General features: G+C 39.1%; 1 protein-coding gene across 1 annotated transcript in view; it reads right to left on the reverse strand.

The window, feature by feature from the left end:
• Positions 1-18,330, reverse strand: part of bmp2k (BMP2 inducible kinase) — a 54,143-nt gene that overhangs the window by 13,670 nt on the left and 22,143 nt on the right. The window contains exons 2-13 of the mRNA XM_066712101.1: positions 12,624-12,742; positions 10,651-10,756; positions 9,688-9,830; positions 8,588-8,709; positions 7,736-7,817; positions 6,191-6,323; positions 5,619-5,722; positions 5,101-5,180; positions 4,764-4,912; positions 4,118-4,368; positions 1,712-1,819; positions 172-353 (exon numbers count right to left, since the gene is read on the reverse strand). Coding sequence (XP_066568198.1) covers positions 172-353; positions 1,712-1,819; positions 4,118-4,368; positions 4,764-4,912; positions 5,101-5,180; positions 5,619-5,722; positions 6,191-6,323; positions 7,736-7,817; positions 8,588-8,709; positions 9,688-9,830; positions 10,651-10,756; positions 12,624-12,742 — 1,579 coding nt within the window. The remainder of the gene's footprint in view (positions 1-171; positions 354-1,711; positions 1,820-4,117; positions 4,369-4,763; positions 4,913-5,100; positions 5,181-5,618; positions 5,723-6,190; positions 6,324-7,735; positions 7,818-8,587; positions 8,710-9,687; positions 9,831-10,650; positions 10,757-12,623; positions 12,743-18,330) is intronic.

Here is an 18,330-nt window from a genome sequence, read left to right on the forward strand (position 1 = left end):
TCTTTAAAAAATGACAGGAAAAGGACTTCAGTCAGGCCTTATGATACTGTACCACTAATCGGCGGCACTAAAGATAACAGTGATTTGTTCCATTCAAGGCCGATTAACAGAAGATTAAACAGGGCAGCACACGGCTTCCTGTTCTCAGGCGGTGAAGAAGGGCTGCCGTACCTTGTGTTATTGAAGGCAGGCACCAGCGCCCCAGTCCCCACGTGACCCGTCACTGCTGGGTTAAAACTCCCCAGAGGATTGTGGAAGTCCAGGGGTGAGGTGAGGTATGGGGTCTGCTGCTGCTGCTGACGATGATGATCCTGCTGTTGCTGCTGTGTAAACGCCTGCTGGTACTGCTGCATCTGTGGGAAATTCAGACATCCAGGTTGGTACAGCACAGAGAGACACAGTTACTCCCCACCCCACTGTTACCAATTTAAAAAGGAAAAGATCCAAAAGGTAAAATCATGAATGACAGTCCTTGTTAAAGAACTGCCTCTACTCTTCTTTCAGAATCAGTGGTGTCATTTAACTTATTTTAGCTTATACTTCAACTTCAATCCTCTCAAATGATGCATCATGTAATCTGTAATATACGATGTGAACAGATTTGATCTGGGATTTTTTTTTTTCTCTGCAAAGAACACGTTCCTTTCCAGTTAAGTTAAGCACTGTTAGTAATGTAGTTCTGTTTAACCGTGTGGAAACTATTCTAATATTCTGTTGATAATATTTTCCCCACAGTCAAGACCTCTGGTCACTGTGCTTAAAATTAAAAACAAATGCAGTCATGTCTGGAAATAAAAAAAATAATTATTTTTCTAATTTCTTATGTTTTTCCAGTTCCTTGGTTGGTTACCCAGCTTTAGAATCAGATAAAAACAGATCTGGTTTCACATTTGTTAACAGTATAATTGCTTCATATGTTATGATTTAACACACAGTATTGGTCAATTCCACCTCCATGCAATTCCCAGAGGGCTTTGAGTGGAGCAGATTGCATCCGATATTAAACAGATGGTAACAGTTAAGTAGAGAACGAGTTGCAAACTGATATTATTGGGGGGGGGGGGGTGTAGATTTACATCACTTCTAGAGGATCTCTTACAGATTTATGAATACAGCCAAGGAATCGCAACCTTATCAAAGTCTTTCCAATCACCAGAAATTAATCCCAGTGCACATGCATGAGCAATCCTCAGCCAAGCCCTGGGAAAGAGCCAATGTAAACCTGCAGAACGGGTCAGATGCCACCGATCTGGACACATGATCTCTCCCACACAACATGCCAGTTTGTCCAGTTCTATATATGGTTCTACAACAAACACCTGTGCTTATCAAACTTGAACATTTTTAAATTCACAACTCACTATGTGTGTGTGTGTGTATGCCAATTATTTATGTACATGTGTGTAAATATATAGTAGGTATATCATACAAGAGAGCCTTTATTTATGGATTTATATGTATTTGTTTAGGTAAAGTAGTACACCTATAATGGGGTTTTGTGGGTGGATGATGTGAATTCATCCAGACAAAGTATTTGAGGCAACAGTTAATGGTGTGTATAAAATGAATGAAGATTAATGAACAGCTGACTGTAACCCCAATCTCTAATCAAAGGAGACCAGCCTGCACTTGGCCTTCTTGCGTCTTCACATGTGACAGAACATTAATGTTCTTTATGCCACATTACCCTGTCTTCCAGCTGACTGCTTACCATCGCTGCATACTGAGCCTGCTGTTGGTACATCGGCTGCATCATCAGTTGTTGGTGGAGCAGATGTTGCTGCTGCAGCTGGATGGACTGCTGGACAGCTTGCTGATACTGTGGAAAACATTGGGAGACAACACTGTTCACAAACTCTGTGGAGAATGGGATGAGGTTGAAGGTGCGTGTGGGACCCAGGCATTAGGAAGCTTTGGCAAATAACCAACATTTCTGCATTGAAAATGTAAAATACCTCGCTTCACAGCCTCTCCTCTAACTGACGAAATACTGTGCATTTCATCGTTATCAAATGAATTAGAAGAATGAACGAGAATGGGGACAGGCTTGGGTTTCCCTCCATTTCATGTTCAAAAGTAAATTTTCTGGCCGAGGAACATTGTGGATGGCACTACACACAGCTCTATCAGTCTGGGCTGTCTCCATTCATGAGATCGCTTTAGGGCACAGTGGAGTGATAACAAGAATCCTCTGTATTCTGCAATGGTAGAAAACCTAGCAGTAGATATCTGTTCTGAAGTTATTCCTGATTTGGAACAAAATGTTTTTTTAATTGACATTGTGAGTTACAAATCAATTGCATGCTGATAAAATAATTATGAATTCTCTAATAGTACAAGTGGTTATGCATTAGGAACTAGTCTTAATTCCATGTCCACACAGGCTGAAACAGCCTTAGTTCATTTTACTAGCAGACCCTTCGAAATATTCAGCATTTCATAGTGTGAACAAAGAACAGTGAGAAAGGAGTGAAAAGTTAAAGTCCCCTATGTGGAGGATGGCTCAGGCATTCTGGTCCGGCTAGTTAAGATCTGTAGCAAACCGGAAAACATACAGTGGGGGGAAAAAAAGTATTTTGTACGTTTGCCCACTGACAAAGAAATGATCAGTCTATAATTTTAATGGTAGGTGTATTTTAACAGTGAGAGACAGAATAACACAAAAATCCAGAAAAACGCATTTCAAAAAAGTTATACATTGATTTGCATGTTAATGAGGGAAATAAGTATTTGATCCCCTATCAATCAGCACGATTTCTGGATCCCAGGTGTCTTTTATACAGGTTCCTAATCTCAGCTCGTTACCTGTATAAAAGACACCTGTCCACATAAGCAATCAATCAATCAGATTCCAAACTCTCCACCATGGCCAAGACCAAAGAGCTGTCCAAGGATGTCAGGGACAAGATTGTAGACCTACACAAGGCTGGAATGGGCTACAAGACCATCGCCAAGCAGCTTGGTGAGAAGGTGACAACAGTTGGTGCAATTATTCGCAAATGGAAGAAACACAAAATAACTGTCAGTCTCCCTCGGTCTGGGGCTCCATGCAAGATCTCACCTCGTGGAGTTTCAATGATCATGAGAACGGTGAGGAATCAGCCCAGAACTACACGGGAGGATCTTGTTAATGATCTCAAGGCAGCTGGGACCATAGTCACCAAGAAAACAATTAGTAACACACTACGCCATGAAGGACTGAAATCCTGCCGCGCCCGCAAGGTCCCCCTGCTCAAGAAAGCACATGTACAGGCCTGTCTGAAGTTTGCCAACATCTGAATGATTCAGAGGAGAACTGGGTGAAAGTGTTGTGGTCAGATGAGACCAAAATCGAGCTCTTTGGCATCAACTCAACTCGCCATGTTTGGAGGAGGAGGAATGACCCCAAGAACACCATCCCCACCGTCAAACATGGAGGTGGAAACATTACGCTTTGGGGGTGTTTTTCTGCTAAGGGGACAGGACAACTGAACCACATTAAAGGGACGATGGACGGGGCCATGTACTGTCAAATCTTGGGTGAGAAATGGGTCATGGATGGGTAATCCAGCATGACAATGACCCAAAACACACAGCCAAGGCAACAAAGGAGTGGCTCAAGAAGAAGCACATTAAGGTCCTGGAGTGGCCTAGCCAGTCTCCAGACCTTAATCCCATAGAAAATCTGTGGAGGGAGCTGAAGGTTTGAGTTGCCAAACGTCAGCCTCGAAACCTTAATGACTTGGAGAGGATCTGCAAAGAGGAGTGGGACAAAATCCCTCCTGAGATGTGTGCAAACCTGGTGGCCAACTACAAGAAACGTCTGACCTCTGTGATTGCCAACAAGGGTTTTGCCACCAAGTACTAAGTTGAAGGGGTCAAATACTTATTTCACTCATTAACATGCAAATCAATTTATAACTTTTTTGAAATGCGTTTTTCTGGATTTTTGTGTTATTCTGTCTCTCACTGTTAAAATACACCTACCATTAAAATTATAGACTGATAATTTCTTTGTCAGTGGGCAAACGTACAAAATCTGCAGGTGATCAAATATTTTTTTTATACATACAGTGAGGGGAAAAAAGTGTCACCAATTGTCCTCGTAAAGGTCGGGCTCCTAATTCAAATCGCTCACCTGCTGCAGGTATGTGTGATGGAGCTGCTGCTGATGTTGCTGCTGCTGCTGCTGGAGTTGCTGTTGTTGCTGCTGCTGTTGTTGTTGCTGCTGCTGCTGCTGCTGTTGTTGCTGCTGCTGCTGCTGCTGTTGCTGCTCCTGCAGTTGCTGTAGCCGTAGGTCCCCAGGCTGGAGCTGCTGGAGAACTCGGTGCTGTTGGCTGGTCCCTTGCGTCTGCGGGACTGGCTGCCCATTGCCAGAAGCTGGCACAGCTACACAGCGATGTACACAAGTGAAACGGGTTACAAAGCTTATCTTCAATACAGTGGTCACAGTAAGGAGATTGTTCATTTGATATTTATTATACTTGAGATTAAAATATTACCACACCTCATTATTAAAGTGGCACAATTACATGAACAAAGAATTCAGTGTAAGCACTAAGACCCCACTGTGCTTTAAATTAGGTATTTCCTATTTTATTGGGGCATCAACCCTCACAATTGACCATAATTTTCACATTCCTAAAAAGCCCACACACGGCACAGAACAGGAAACACAAAACTAAAGAGTTTACTGGATTATTTTATATTGATTCCAGCCAATTCATTTCAGAATCCATTAATTTAGATTAAGACCTAAAAATGACCCACGATGCCTCTCTCACCTTTCTGCCCATTGCTCATCGCTCCAGAAGGAACAGTCATTTTCACAGGAGTCACAGAGTTGTGGATTGGCAATACATTGGTGTTTGCAGCCTTTGGTCTTTGTCTTGGTACAATTGATGTTTCTGTTGGTCCAACTGATTCAGTTATTCTGCAGACACAAAATTATAATTATAAAAATAAATACATCTCCCTATATATTATGAGCACATCTAAAACATACATGGATGTGGCTTTGCTTAAAATAAGGTCTCTCTATCAAAGTAAATGACAAGAGGTAGATCTTGTTGTACGGTGTCCATCTTTGTTGTCACTATGCTGGTGAGGAAAGTGAAGTACCTGGCTTTTGTCATGCTCTTTCTGGCAGCTACCTCACTAGCTGTCATGGGCTCTGGAAGTGTCGATGGGAGAGGAGAGTTCTGGACCAAAAGAGAAAAACAGACAGAAGTTATCAATACGTATATAAGTTATGAGCGTTGTTAATAATAAACTGGACAAAATAAACTGAATTTAAAGTGTTTCAACCACACATTTCAAAGTGTGTGTTGGCTTTATAAACTGCTGAGCGAATAATGGTCACCAAAAAAAACAATGGATCAGATTCCAAAAATACTGTGGTTCATAAAAAGTGGGGGGGGGAAAAAATTGCTCCACAAATTAATAACACGGATAAAGAACTATTCCAGAATACAAAGACCACAAGAGAGCTCTACAAAGGATGAGATATTATGGTATGTATAAATAAATGTTTCATAGCAGCTTTGTTTGTCCAGAAGGGGGCTTGCAATGAAAGGCCATTACAAAACAAATTCTCTCTCAAGCGTGATCATTGCAAGGGATTAAATGAAAAATCTTACAAAAAGGTTTGGCACGGGACACTCTTTTCCAGCCACTTTAAAGGCAAAGTAGGAGACTTGATAGATATCAGGTCTTTTTTCGAGATCTGGCTCTAGCATATATCCTGAAAGAGGAAGAAAAAAGGTATTAACACAAAGCGAGTCTGTAGGCAATTGCAATGTGCTGCACAAAAAAAAAACTAAGTATAATTTGCTGCATTTTGCAAAATAAATGCATATGAATCTACACCTAGTGTTCTTATGCCTTATGCTTTGTTCTTATCCGGCTCATTGCTACATGGTAGGCTAAGTTATTGGTCTGCTAGCAATGATCATGTTTAACCACATAGGGGCAGTGGTGTTCATGTTTTCATAATTTACAACAGTAAAAAGCACCTACTCCAATTCTTCTTTATTATTATTCTGATCAAATCAAGATATTCCATAAAGCCAAAACTCTAAAGGGGGTTATTTTAACAGCATGCAATTGATTTGTGAGTTACAATGTCATGAATATTGTTTTAATTAACATTTAAGGGGTGGTAGGCATATTAGTATTAGATGGGTACATTTAAAAAATGTATTCTACTCACGAATTAAGCAGTGCAATCTGAAGGAGAATTTGGAATTATCTGGAACAATAAAGGTTCCATCACATATTGCAACTTGACTCTCCCCAAATGGAAGCGAGAAGAAACAAAGCTTGTACAACAAGCATCCTAGAGCCTGAATGGAGACAAAGGGCAGAAGACAGTTAGAAAAATGCTCTGCAGGACACTACCGAGAGTGGGGGGATGCACTTACAGATCATGTCACGCATATTAATTACTGGATTGAGGTCCTTTTTGTGTATATATATATATAAATCCAGAGGTTAAATTAAGAAAATACATAAACCAATTCTGACAGCTTGTTGTTAAATAAGATCCAAGTTGTAATATAGATTGCATATTCTTTACTTCATTTCAGATAACCAATCATAATGCACTAGATTCAAGGAAGAACGCAACCCTAAGTGAAGCGTGCATCACATCAGCTGTGAAAAGCCTGGTTAAATATGTAGCACTTCTGCACAGTACTAACCAGACACAGCACTTGTTAATTTCATGTAATATAATCTCATTTTTCACGATTCAATTTTCCAGATGGCAGCAAGCAAAACAAAATAGCAAACATCTGGAAATTCTGTTATTGGGAATGGTGAGACAAGAGAAGAGCCTCCTTAGAGAGAAAGGGAAATGGCAATTTTAATGTGTGGCCATAAGTGCACCACCTAACTAGACAATCTGATAGTTCTCCAGCACTGCATGCCATTCTCTCCATTTCCTGCCAACATAACTTGGAAAACAATACGTAATAAAGCTGAAATGAATTGCACTATTAAGAGTCATTGACTATAAACATCAGGAGGAAAATGCATTGAGAGCACCACGGTCCTTTTCACAGCTGAGTGGAGCAGGAAATGAGTCCATTCCTGGAGTTATCACCATCGTCTTCCTGAATGCTAGTCATTCAAAATAAAGTTGACATGCTCATATTAAGAGAAAATGGAAGCTTCAGTTATATTTATAAATTATATTTATTTAGCATTTCAGCAATGTTTTCCTAAAATTGTACTATTAAATGTTGCCAATGAATACACACTGTCAGAGTAGGGAATGCATCTTACAGGGGTTAATAGGAGTAACCAAATAATTGCTTAGATTTCCTTCAACAAAACACTTACATTTCTTGTATTCTTTGATATTTGCACTGATGCATATGGGAGCGTGCATTTACGACATATGTATGTACAAGTGTACAGATGGATATGAATATAAACATTTGTTTTTATGAATTCTTGTGCACATACTTATTGTATTATTTCCAAATGTCTGTGTTGTACACCGTCTCACAAGTTTCAATGGTCTTACTTTAAAAGAAAAATATTGATCGCAAAAAGCTTCTTGATTAAGAAATGACCAAAGCAGAGCATCAATAGTGTAAAGACGACATTCCATAAACTGAGAACTTGATCTTGAAACTGGATTTATCCTACCTAAAATACATACATTTTAGAATCTCCATCTGGCTTAGAAATTAACTAGTGATCAACATGTCATCTTCACTGGCAGAGAGAAAATAAACTACGGTCTTACCCAAATATCAGCCTTAGTGGTGATTGGCTTCCCTCCATAAAGATTAATCATTTCTGGAGCTCTGTATGACAGGGTTGTGTACCTATGGAAAAACCAAGATGGCGGCAGGGTTAAAGGTCACCCTATTTTCTGCACACTGCAAGGCAGTACCTCAGCAGAAAGCTAGTTAACACTGACTGCACAACAATGGATTCTGCAAAGGGCAAGAATATGAACAGATTTTGTTTACCCTATACTTTTTAACAATGACTTCTAGGTCTCCAGAGGCACTTCTAACACTTAAATTTCTTTACAAATTTTTCAGTATTATGTAGCAGTGATACAGTAGTTTTCTTTGGCTACACTCTGGGTATAGAGACTTGACCCATTAGTTATCATTTTACTTCAAATTAACTGGACAGCTACACCCGAGTGAGCACATCCATTTTATCCAAAAAGAAAGGTGATCTAAAAATCAGAGAACCACCCTCCAAAACAATGCTTAAAATATTGTCTGAGGAAATGCAGAAACTATCCCTTTAACATGGAAGGGCCCATGTAAGCAAACACCACACACATCCCTTGCTAATGTAAGGGAGTAGGCAATTGCATTTTGTTCAGATTACAATTCACCTTCAGTTACTCGGGACCTTCACTTGACTACAGGTAAATGGGGATTAAAATTGAGAGCACCACTGAACAGAATGACAAAGGGTACCTTTGGTCTGTTCTGGGTATAGACTGCAGCCATGTGTTCAATCTGTCTCATTATTTCTATGGACTTAGAATCTCAAAATCTTGACAAAGATCTACTTCAAAGCAGTTTCAGAGGCAGAACAAGCTGCCAGCCTCATTCCAGAGAACATTGCTTACTTTTTTATTTCATCCTCCACAGTTGTAACGCCATCTTTGTGTGGGAGGAGCACTTTGTGTGTGGCACTGCCAAAATCACACAGGACATAGTTCCCCTGGTCATTTAACAGTATATTTTCCACCTGGAAGAGAAATCCTGTTATACCACACTGCTAGTAAGAAAATAATTAAAACGGCATTACCATCATGAAGTGTTAAATCTGAAAACAGACAAGTCTTGTTACTTGTATGTGATTTTGCAGTACAAGTCATAAGAGCTGCTGTGCGGTATGTATAGAAGTTGAAGCAAAAATTAAAAACATATAGGCTAACATCTTGCTGAACATTTCCCTGCTTCCCATTAACTTTAAATATGCAACTCAACTCAGATTATATTTCAGTTCTTTCAGTTCCAAACACTTGAAAAATGCACTTAAATGAAAACAGTTATGAGCCAGCTCTCTTTAATAAAGTTTGCAGACCGACTGAAGAAAACATACAGGCAAAGTGCGATGCAGAAAAGCTCCTCTTGGAGAAATATGCAGTGGCACTGGCCTTGGATTTTTAATTTACTATTGACAGGTTTCAGACAGTGAAACTTCATGTACATAATACTGAATCCTTATCATTCCTCATTTCATAAAACATGGAAGTCACTGGGAAGTAAAACCGATGATGCAAGTTCCCACAAGGCTTTGCCAGAACACCACCCTTGCATCTTTCGTAGTGGCTCTGACAAGTGTGCCAAATTCTTTGGTGGATTTGTAATGTAATCTGTTATAATAAATAGTACAACTAAAAGTAATTGGGATCTGACCGGTTGCCAAGAAAATTCCACATGGAAACAAAACAAAAAAAAAAGGACTTTCAACTATACTGTTGCTAGACTGTTTCTTTTCATTTTATATAGCCCACTTAATACTGGCAACCGACACTCATCGGTTCAGAATTTTCCTACCTTTTCTTCATCCTTTTAAATGTAGTCAAATGTATGCTGTAAATTCAATATCAGCAGTTAACCCAACACCCTAATATATAGTAAATTCAAACATTCAGTTATTACAGTCTATGGAATGCTTAGGTTTTTGTCGTTTATTTTTTGTTAGGAAGAACGTGCATACCTTCAGATCCCTGTGAATCACCGGAGTCTTGCACTGATGTAACCTGGCAACAGCCTCGCAGGTATCGCAGAATATCGTCAAGACTTCCGCCTCGCTGAAACCGGTGTGCAGCCGCTGATTCATCTGCTTCACCACTTGGCCCGCTGTCAATACACGGCCGCATCAGACTAACACTTCCACGGAGAGGCCCTGGCCCACACCAGGGATCAATAATGTAATTGTGTTTGCTCTGCTGGTTCATGCTGGTGGAAGGTAACTGCTGAATCGACAGTTTTTTTTCTGGAGGACGAAGTTGTTTTAAGCTTCAAATTTTGTTTTTAAAGCAAAAAAAGCAAATAAGTCCCTTATAAGCCACACACAGACAAGTTGAAACTGGTCGTTACTCATAAGAAAAAAAGTGTGTATACAGGTGACTTGTACTGCAATGTTTAATTTTAACACCTGCTATTTTTATGCTCTACAGTCTAATTCTTCTGAAGGGATGACTCAGTTGAAACAAGTAAACTCAAAGCTATGCATGTCTTTATGGACAAAATATGGACATACAATTTTTTTAATATTGATTTTTAATTGCATTTTACAGGTTGCAAAGATTTAGATGTTCGCTGAGGATTTGATTTCAAAAGGCTCTCTTCTTCTGCATGATCCTAATGAAGAAAAGGGTCTACTGGCAAAAAGAGCCATGTGTGTATGTGTATTCAGATGGCCTGCATTCCCTTTCAGAACATGCAGAACCATTTATTTCCCTCTCTAATTCAGAACACCCTGTTCACATTTTTAGCCTCCTCTTTAAATAAACAGCCTGCATGTGACTGCAGCAAACAAAGGACAACACACACATGGCCTCTGATCACATGACTAAGCCAGGCCCTCCTTCCAGCTCACCTCCAGTTAGCAGATGTTGCCCATTAAGCACTGGGCACAGGCCTGAGACTTTTTTTTTTTATAGCCATGTATTCTTACCTTTGCAATACTCCATGAGAATCAGAACCTCCCACACGCTATCCCCAACTGTGTTTATGGCAGAGTCCAAGTAGCCTACAATGTTCTTGTGACCAGATAGCTCTTTCTGTGGAAAGAGACAAAAGTATTTCAAAATGTGATGCTCAATCAATTTCATATCCAATCTATTTGGAAGTCATTCCACAAGGTAACTTCAAGTCTTTATAATTCCACATCACATGCAAGTTCATTTTTTTGGAGGGATATTTCTAGAACATCCTTTAGTCATCGTGATAAACTGTGAATGAAAACCAACAAGGAACCTCAAAAAGCTATGTGTCAATCGTGTAAGATATTAGTCATGTGATAATGCGCTAGGCCAGATCCACCTTTGAGGGATACATTTGAATACCAATTCAAAATACTTTAAGTTCTTGATAATATGCCATTATTTAAAATCATGCTACCACTGTTTTGTGCACTGCAGATCACTATATTACAATCATTTGAGCACACCTTAAAAATGGTTTAATTGTTACATTTACATAAATATAATGTTAGGGATCAAAAACGTCCACCGAAAACTAAAGCACGTCAAGATTCATTATTGGGGAGAAAATAATAAACAATTACATCATGCTGCTGTCAAGTGCTCAATAAGGTATCTTAGATGCTATCATGGAAATTGTGTACAGTGCCTTACAAGTATTTTAACGATGCAAAAACAACATGGACTCATGCAATATTAATATCAATAACAGTTTACTTTCTTTCCTGGAAGGTTTTGGAATTTACATTTTTTCTTTCAGATCCTCTTTCGATTTACCATACTGCAATCTCTCTTCCCAGGCATTAGGCCCCCTTAGATGCTTTATTCCAAGTTCATGATTCCCTGAGATCTATTATAACTTATGAGTGAGCATCAAGACCATAGTTCATAACAGACCGAGTCGTGACCTAGAACGATACACAGATCGGGGAGTGAATCTCGTCACGCTCAGAAAGGGTAGGTATTCCCTCCCCCCCCACCCCCCAACACCGAGCTGAAAGAAGCACCTAAAGCAAAGTTTATTCAAAGTACTGTGTGTGTAGCATCTGCTTTCTCCCATTACTTCATATCCTTCAATTCCCTGTCTATACTCTGCATGACTCCCTGTTGTTACTGGTGTTAGCCTCAGTGGTAACTAGAGTAACGGCTACACTAAAAATAGCTTTTGAAAGGACTCTTCGAAGCGGAGTGACAGTTATATGGGTGTGCTGGCGCTGCACAGAGTTAGAGGTTTATAATGGTTCACTGACACTCGCACAGCAGGGTGTGATCCTCCCCTGAACAATTCCTGCCATTTTCTCAGAGAATCCCTTTCTGCTGTGAGGAATGGATAGCTAGCACAGCAACTAATCTAATCTGAAGTAAGAAAAAATAAACCAGACTCCCATAGAACAGATCAGGACACCACACATGGGGACAACAAGTTTAAAAAAATAATAATAATAATAATTGCTGATTAACATGGGTTTTTTTTGCACGTTATTTTTTGCATGAAAGATATAAAATAAAACAAGCTGCAAGAACTATACTATACCTGATGGAAACACTTGATCAGAGTTGACACTGTAATTGCAATATACTGTATGCATGACATCACTCAGGCTGGCTTACAGTGTGCACACTGAACACTACTCACCTGGGATTCCCAATGTGTTTGTGCTTCAGTGTGTAAATGTGAATATAAAGATAAGAAAAGTATTTGAAACATAAATGGATATCAAAATTCATATTTTGCACAACACTCAAAAAGAATATGAACAGCCAGCTAAACAATGGCATTTTTTTAAATTTAATCTAAAAGGAAGCTTAGCAGAGCTGAAGACTATAGACAATAAGGACAATATTAGAAAGAAAATATGCTATTAAAGACTCTGGGATTATGTTAATTATTTTGGATTCCAGTTTATTTAGCCTGTCGGATACACATCCATGGAGTGTTTCTTACCATGATTGTGATTTCCCTCTTGCAGATGTTCAGGTCGGGGACGTTGTTTACATACATTCTCTTCAGGGCACAGCGCACACTGCTGTGAGTGCGAGCCAGGAACACCACGGAGAACCCACCTGGAACCAAAGCACACACACAGAGCTCAGTCTCAGAGCATAGGCGTGGGGCCCTTCACTGTAAATATCCCTGTCTGCTTCTGTACATTTTTACTCCCACCTGAAGGGATCAGAGGGAGCCATGGGGAATGAAATGCAAGGTTATATATGCAGTGAGGCACACAGAGGTCTGCTGGAGTGCTTTCAAAAACTGGTTTCCTCATTACACGCTTTATTTCTAGCACACCATCCTGGCTGAGAGGAAACCATATGCTTGCATAGGCTAGCACACATTTTACAAATCTACTGTATTGGGGACTTTCCCTGCTGCTGGAAGACTAGAATCTAACAGTGCAGTAGTTCCAGTATGCCGGTATACATTATTTTAGAACCAATGACATTTACTACCTTGTTGCCTTTAAGTAATCATCATATCCTACAGAACAGTCAGCAAAAACAAAATCATGTGGCATTAGAGATGTAGAAGTCTGGTGAGTGAGGAAGAAGTGATTTATGTTTGTAGCACTAAGTCAAACAAAATACATAAAAATAATAGCCTAACCTCAGGCTCAGCATATCTGGCTATCATACAGGAAGTTGATATTGAAACTGATATATGGGGAAGGGGGCAGAGCTGGTGGTGATCTAGCATCCTAAGGGACTGGACCTCAATAAAATTACTTGCTTGGCTGAAGCTATGAAGCCACATACTTGCAATTGGTCTTGCTTTCATATAAAAGGTAGCAAAGACATTTACTCCTGACAACATTAAATGGGGGGGGAAATTGACTGGGGCAGTTGGGAATTGGGACATTGCTTGGCATTCTTTTGCAAAGCTGGGATGCAGGTAAAATCCTTGCCGCAATCCTAATCTCAAGTTCATGTGAGGACAATTAGTCAGGCTACTTCTTTCTGTGCAACAGCGCAGACAGGACACTTATTTTGCCACATCATTCTTCCCTTTTGAGAGGAGACCTGCTTATAAGAAAAGAGGAAATCTAAAATTTACTTAATATTAAAATTGTGTGCAGATTATATTTAAGTGGGTGCGTTTAGATTCCAGAATACTAGGCCTATGCCTCCAGGCAAATTAATCATGGGTTCTTCATTTTCATAAAGAAAAAAACTAGACCAGACATTAACTTATGAATCTAAGGCGTGATATTCTGCAACCATGCAAAATGTGTGTACATAATTAACATTAAGATTTAGAAATAAAACTATTCCCTTACCCTATACAAAGACTTCAACTAGGGCAACCTAATTGTGACCTATTGTGATCCCACAATGCTGGAGCAGTTTTTAAAATGGATAAAAGTTTGTGCATTCTAGCCAAATGGTTCTGCCCCTGAAAAGCAAGATTGAATGCCTACTATGGAAATATCTATTGGAAGCATGTGCTCCGGAATCGGTTGTTAGGCAGCCGTGACATTCTGCTTTGTCACATTCTCTTTCGTGAATCAATACCAGTCCCACTGATATAAACAGCTTTTTCTCATTAACAACAAGCTGAGTCACTGCTTGTTCCATGAGGAGAGTGGACGAGAAAATAAAAAGGCAAGGAAACAATACCACGCTTGTTTTCTAACAAACACATTTGCTTAGATTGCCTGAACACAAAACTTGTTTATATTGAAACACTGAAGGGAAAATAAAGCTGTGAAGTGAAGGACAGGATGGATATTTAATTAAAGCCCTGCTGTTTTGTAATCAATACATGCAATGAAAAAATAAATTTAGAAGTCCAGTCAAGAATCTGACTGATTTGGACCGAATCATCTTGCACATTTCTATTATGACCCACACCGGGCTACAGGAGGCTTGTAAGGTTTGGCGTACTACCACATTAAAATACCCAAACTATCATTTATAATCAAACCGTGGTTCAGAGACGGTAGAGTCGTTATTCTGACTTGTATTCGTTAGGCACTTTGTCTTGTTTCTGGAGTTTGTTTTATTTAAAAGATACCTCAACACCACAGACAAACATACTGCTCTACTCATTCTAGAAATTAAGACATTAATCCAGGCTATGGCCACTTTACACTAAAACACTAAGGAGTGTCATGCCAATTCTGTTGCTTAACCGAAGTGCTGCATGGTACTTCAGATGACCTTCATGCCGCAGCTTTATGCCAATCGCCCAGCAGCACGGGGGGGTCATTCATTACACACTGCACACAACCTTTTATGACTGCCTATGACATTAAGTCAAGAAGGTGCGATTCTGGTGGACCCTTTCACAAAGCTGTAAATATGAGTGACTTCTATACTTGCACACACTATTGTACACCCAAGTCCAACAGAAGGCTCAGGTAGTAGACATTGAGTAATGATTACTAATGGGTGTGTGCGCAACAAGCATAGGTGCCCATCATGCACCGATTCCCTGAACATCGGAAAGCAAAGTGGTTGTGTGGAAACAGTCCCACCGGGGTCTGCAAAAAATCAACCGGACCAAGCATCAGTTGATCATCCTTGGCTTGTGGTGGATTGTGTTTTGTTGTAGTACAGTATAGCAGGACAATGGTCATACAAAGAGTTCAAATATGCTAAATAGAACCTACCAGAATAGGGAAGAAAAATACATGAAAATGAATGTCCCTGATTTTCATCTGTAATAGCTCAACAAATCAGAAAGCTAGTTAAAATGACGAAAGCTGAAATCTGAAAGTTACTATGCACAAAGTTAGAGGCAGATTGTTTAAAAGCAGGACCCAAAGCTGGTATATTTACAAACATTTGTAGTAATAATCTTATCAAGTATAAACCATTACTAATTACCCCTTAAGGGAGATTTGTATATATATATATATAAAATATATAGCCTAATAATAAAAAAAAAAATCATGTCTTCAGAATACAAAAGCAGATTGATAAAACACAAAGCATTCCTTATCTTTACTGATATACTGTAATACCTGTAGGTATCCTGAATAAACACCTGATTTGTGGATAATAGGATCAGGCTAATTACTGACACTCTTGGAAGTTATTTATGGATTTATTCTGCCAGACACAGAATAAATAAAGCACTTCAAACTAGAGGGCAAAAACAAATCTATCAAAGATCAAGACATACAGTAACATTATACAATGAGAAAATTATTAAGACAACTTTAACCAAAGTGGCTTGGCAGGTCATTTACTCATGGAAAGGCACGGAGAGAAAAAAAAAAACTTTGTCTAGGGCCAGCTGTTACCTGTCTGTCTATAGGAAAGTTTCAATCCTTACAAATAGGGAGCCATAATAGGCAGGTGGCTAGAGAACCCAAGGGCACCAAACCTCAACAGTAGTCTGTGGCTACAGATTGATGCCATATGTTTCAGGATCAAATTTTCAATAATTCAAATCTCTGTTTTACTTGCTTATTTTTACTCCCCTATATGGAATGGGAAAATTATCAGCTCATTATTCTCTCAAGCCTTCTGCTACAGCAATTAGTTACAGGGCTTTATCCGAAAACATGGCTTCACTGTCCAACTTTACAGTGTAGCAGAAGACCAGAGTGAGTACACATGGTCAGGAGGGCTATGAAAACAATGCAGTTCTGTCTGTATTAGAGAAAGCTAAGAACTTATGAGGTCTGTTGATCAAATAAGGAACTCGCCTCCCTGTTCAGTGTGATGCCGCACACAGCAGGACAACAGATTACAAAATCAAGGTCTGTTATGATGGTTTCTATGCCCAGGTCTGCAATTCAACTGATTTACAGCGGCCATAGGAGTTTTTTTTAATAGTCTCAGTGTAAATATTTTCAAGCTTGCATGAACCTCTTTTCAAATCTGTTATCAACTTAACATCCTTTGCCTTTATTAATTCTTGGCACATTTTCCCTCTGTCTGCATTACCATGCTCTATCTAGTTAAAGATCAGCTATGATGAAAGTAGAGTAAAACCCTTTCCTGCAGAGAAAGGACTGTGTATTGTGCTGCTATACTTTACACAAGCTATCTTTATTGCGACAAGCTTTGTTTGTATTAGTCACTTCTGTAACTATGAACAGTGTACTGAAACTTATTTCTATTGATACCTACATATAATCAAATAGGAAAATTCAAGATCACTTGGGCTTTTATGCAGCACTCTGTACCATACAAATCCACTTTCCAAGGTACACTGAAATATTTTAGTCAAAACTAGAACAAAAACCTAAGTGAGGTGTACATCCAATTGTATTTTACTAAAAGCTTTCAAACATGACAATTAAAAAAAAAAAAAGCTCATTGCTACATATTTCTGGTTAGAATAACCACAAACCGCTCACACCCAATTATGCATGTTATTTTTATGGAATCCTTCAGAATACGATTAACAATGTACTAAACAGGTTTATTAACCTTATATATTTCACATCACATTATACATTGTATGAAATAGCCCATAAATATATTTATTTCACTCACTATACTAATGTAAGTGAAGTATCTTTGCAGTCAAAAGCTTCCCACAATGAAACAGCAAAAGATGAGAATATCTGGCACCAAAGTAAACTGAGGACATGTTACATATGACGACTCACTTCAAAAATCTAGATGCTGCGTTTAGCAGTTGAGTACATCTAATGAAAAGATGCACGATTAGGCAAAGCCTCATCTCAAGCTGTATTTGATTTCTGTATTATAAACAATCAAAGTCCTATAATAAGCATAAAAATGCTTTAGTGTAATGGGTCGACAGCCATTTTAAAGCACTTCACAATGTGACCATTCTGAGCCAATAATAAAAACATCTCAAAAGTAAAGAAAGTGTAGCCCTATACTGTCCTTCAACATAACAATCAAGCCAACAAAATCTCATTAGTTTGGAATTTCACTCCATGCTCCATTCCAAGGCCAAAAGCATTACATCACTAATCCAAAGGGTAAATGAAAAAGAAAGAAAAGAAAATATTCAAACCTGGTTAATGGATATTCAGTAACAGCAGTGTAGAGGGTCATGGGTTCAATCCCAGGAGGGGTACACTGCTGTTGTACCCTTGAGCAAGGTACAGTACCTCGAGTGCTCCAGAATAAACTCGGCTGTATAAACAGATTTTATATTAAAACACAATATGTGGTAGGATAAAAGGCATCTGCTAAGAAATATAATAAACAGGCCAGGAAAACCAATAGGAATGGAATGCATTGTGACTTCTTAACAAATGATACAGTATCTGGCGGATATTCACCAACTTTGTTTTATCTGCTACACAAATTGAGTGCATTGGTGCGAGTCAGGAGGCTGGACTTTTCAGCTGCTGCCGTTATCTTTTCAAGATGTAGTAGACTGACACATTGGAGAAGTAATGAATCAATGCATTTCTTTTTAAGACTTCCTTCCAAGAACATCCAGTACGAGTCATATAACTCCTGGAACTGAACACACAACCCACAGGAGTTTCTCTTTAAACCCATGATATAACTAGAGAGTCTAAGGCACTGGCTGCACAGTACACCACTTAAATGAACATGAATGTAAAAATGGGTAGCACTTTTTCTACTGAATCGGTATGTTTTGGAAAGATGAAGGATAAATGATCCTTCCGTTTAAAAAAAAAAAACATAGAAAGTCCAATGGACATTGCAGCTATACATTATGTTGCCCTTTGGCATTTAAGCTCCCTCTG

The sequence above is a fragment of the Amia ocellicauda genome, chromosome 8 (assembly GCF_036373705.1).
Source record: "Amia ocellicauda isolate fAmiCal2 chromosome 8, fAmiCal2.hap1, whole genome shotgun sequence".
Lineage (NCBI taxonomy): Eukaryota > Metazoa > Chordata > Actinopteri > Amiiformes > Amiidae > Amia > Amia ocellicauda.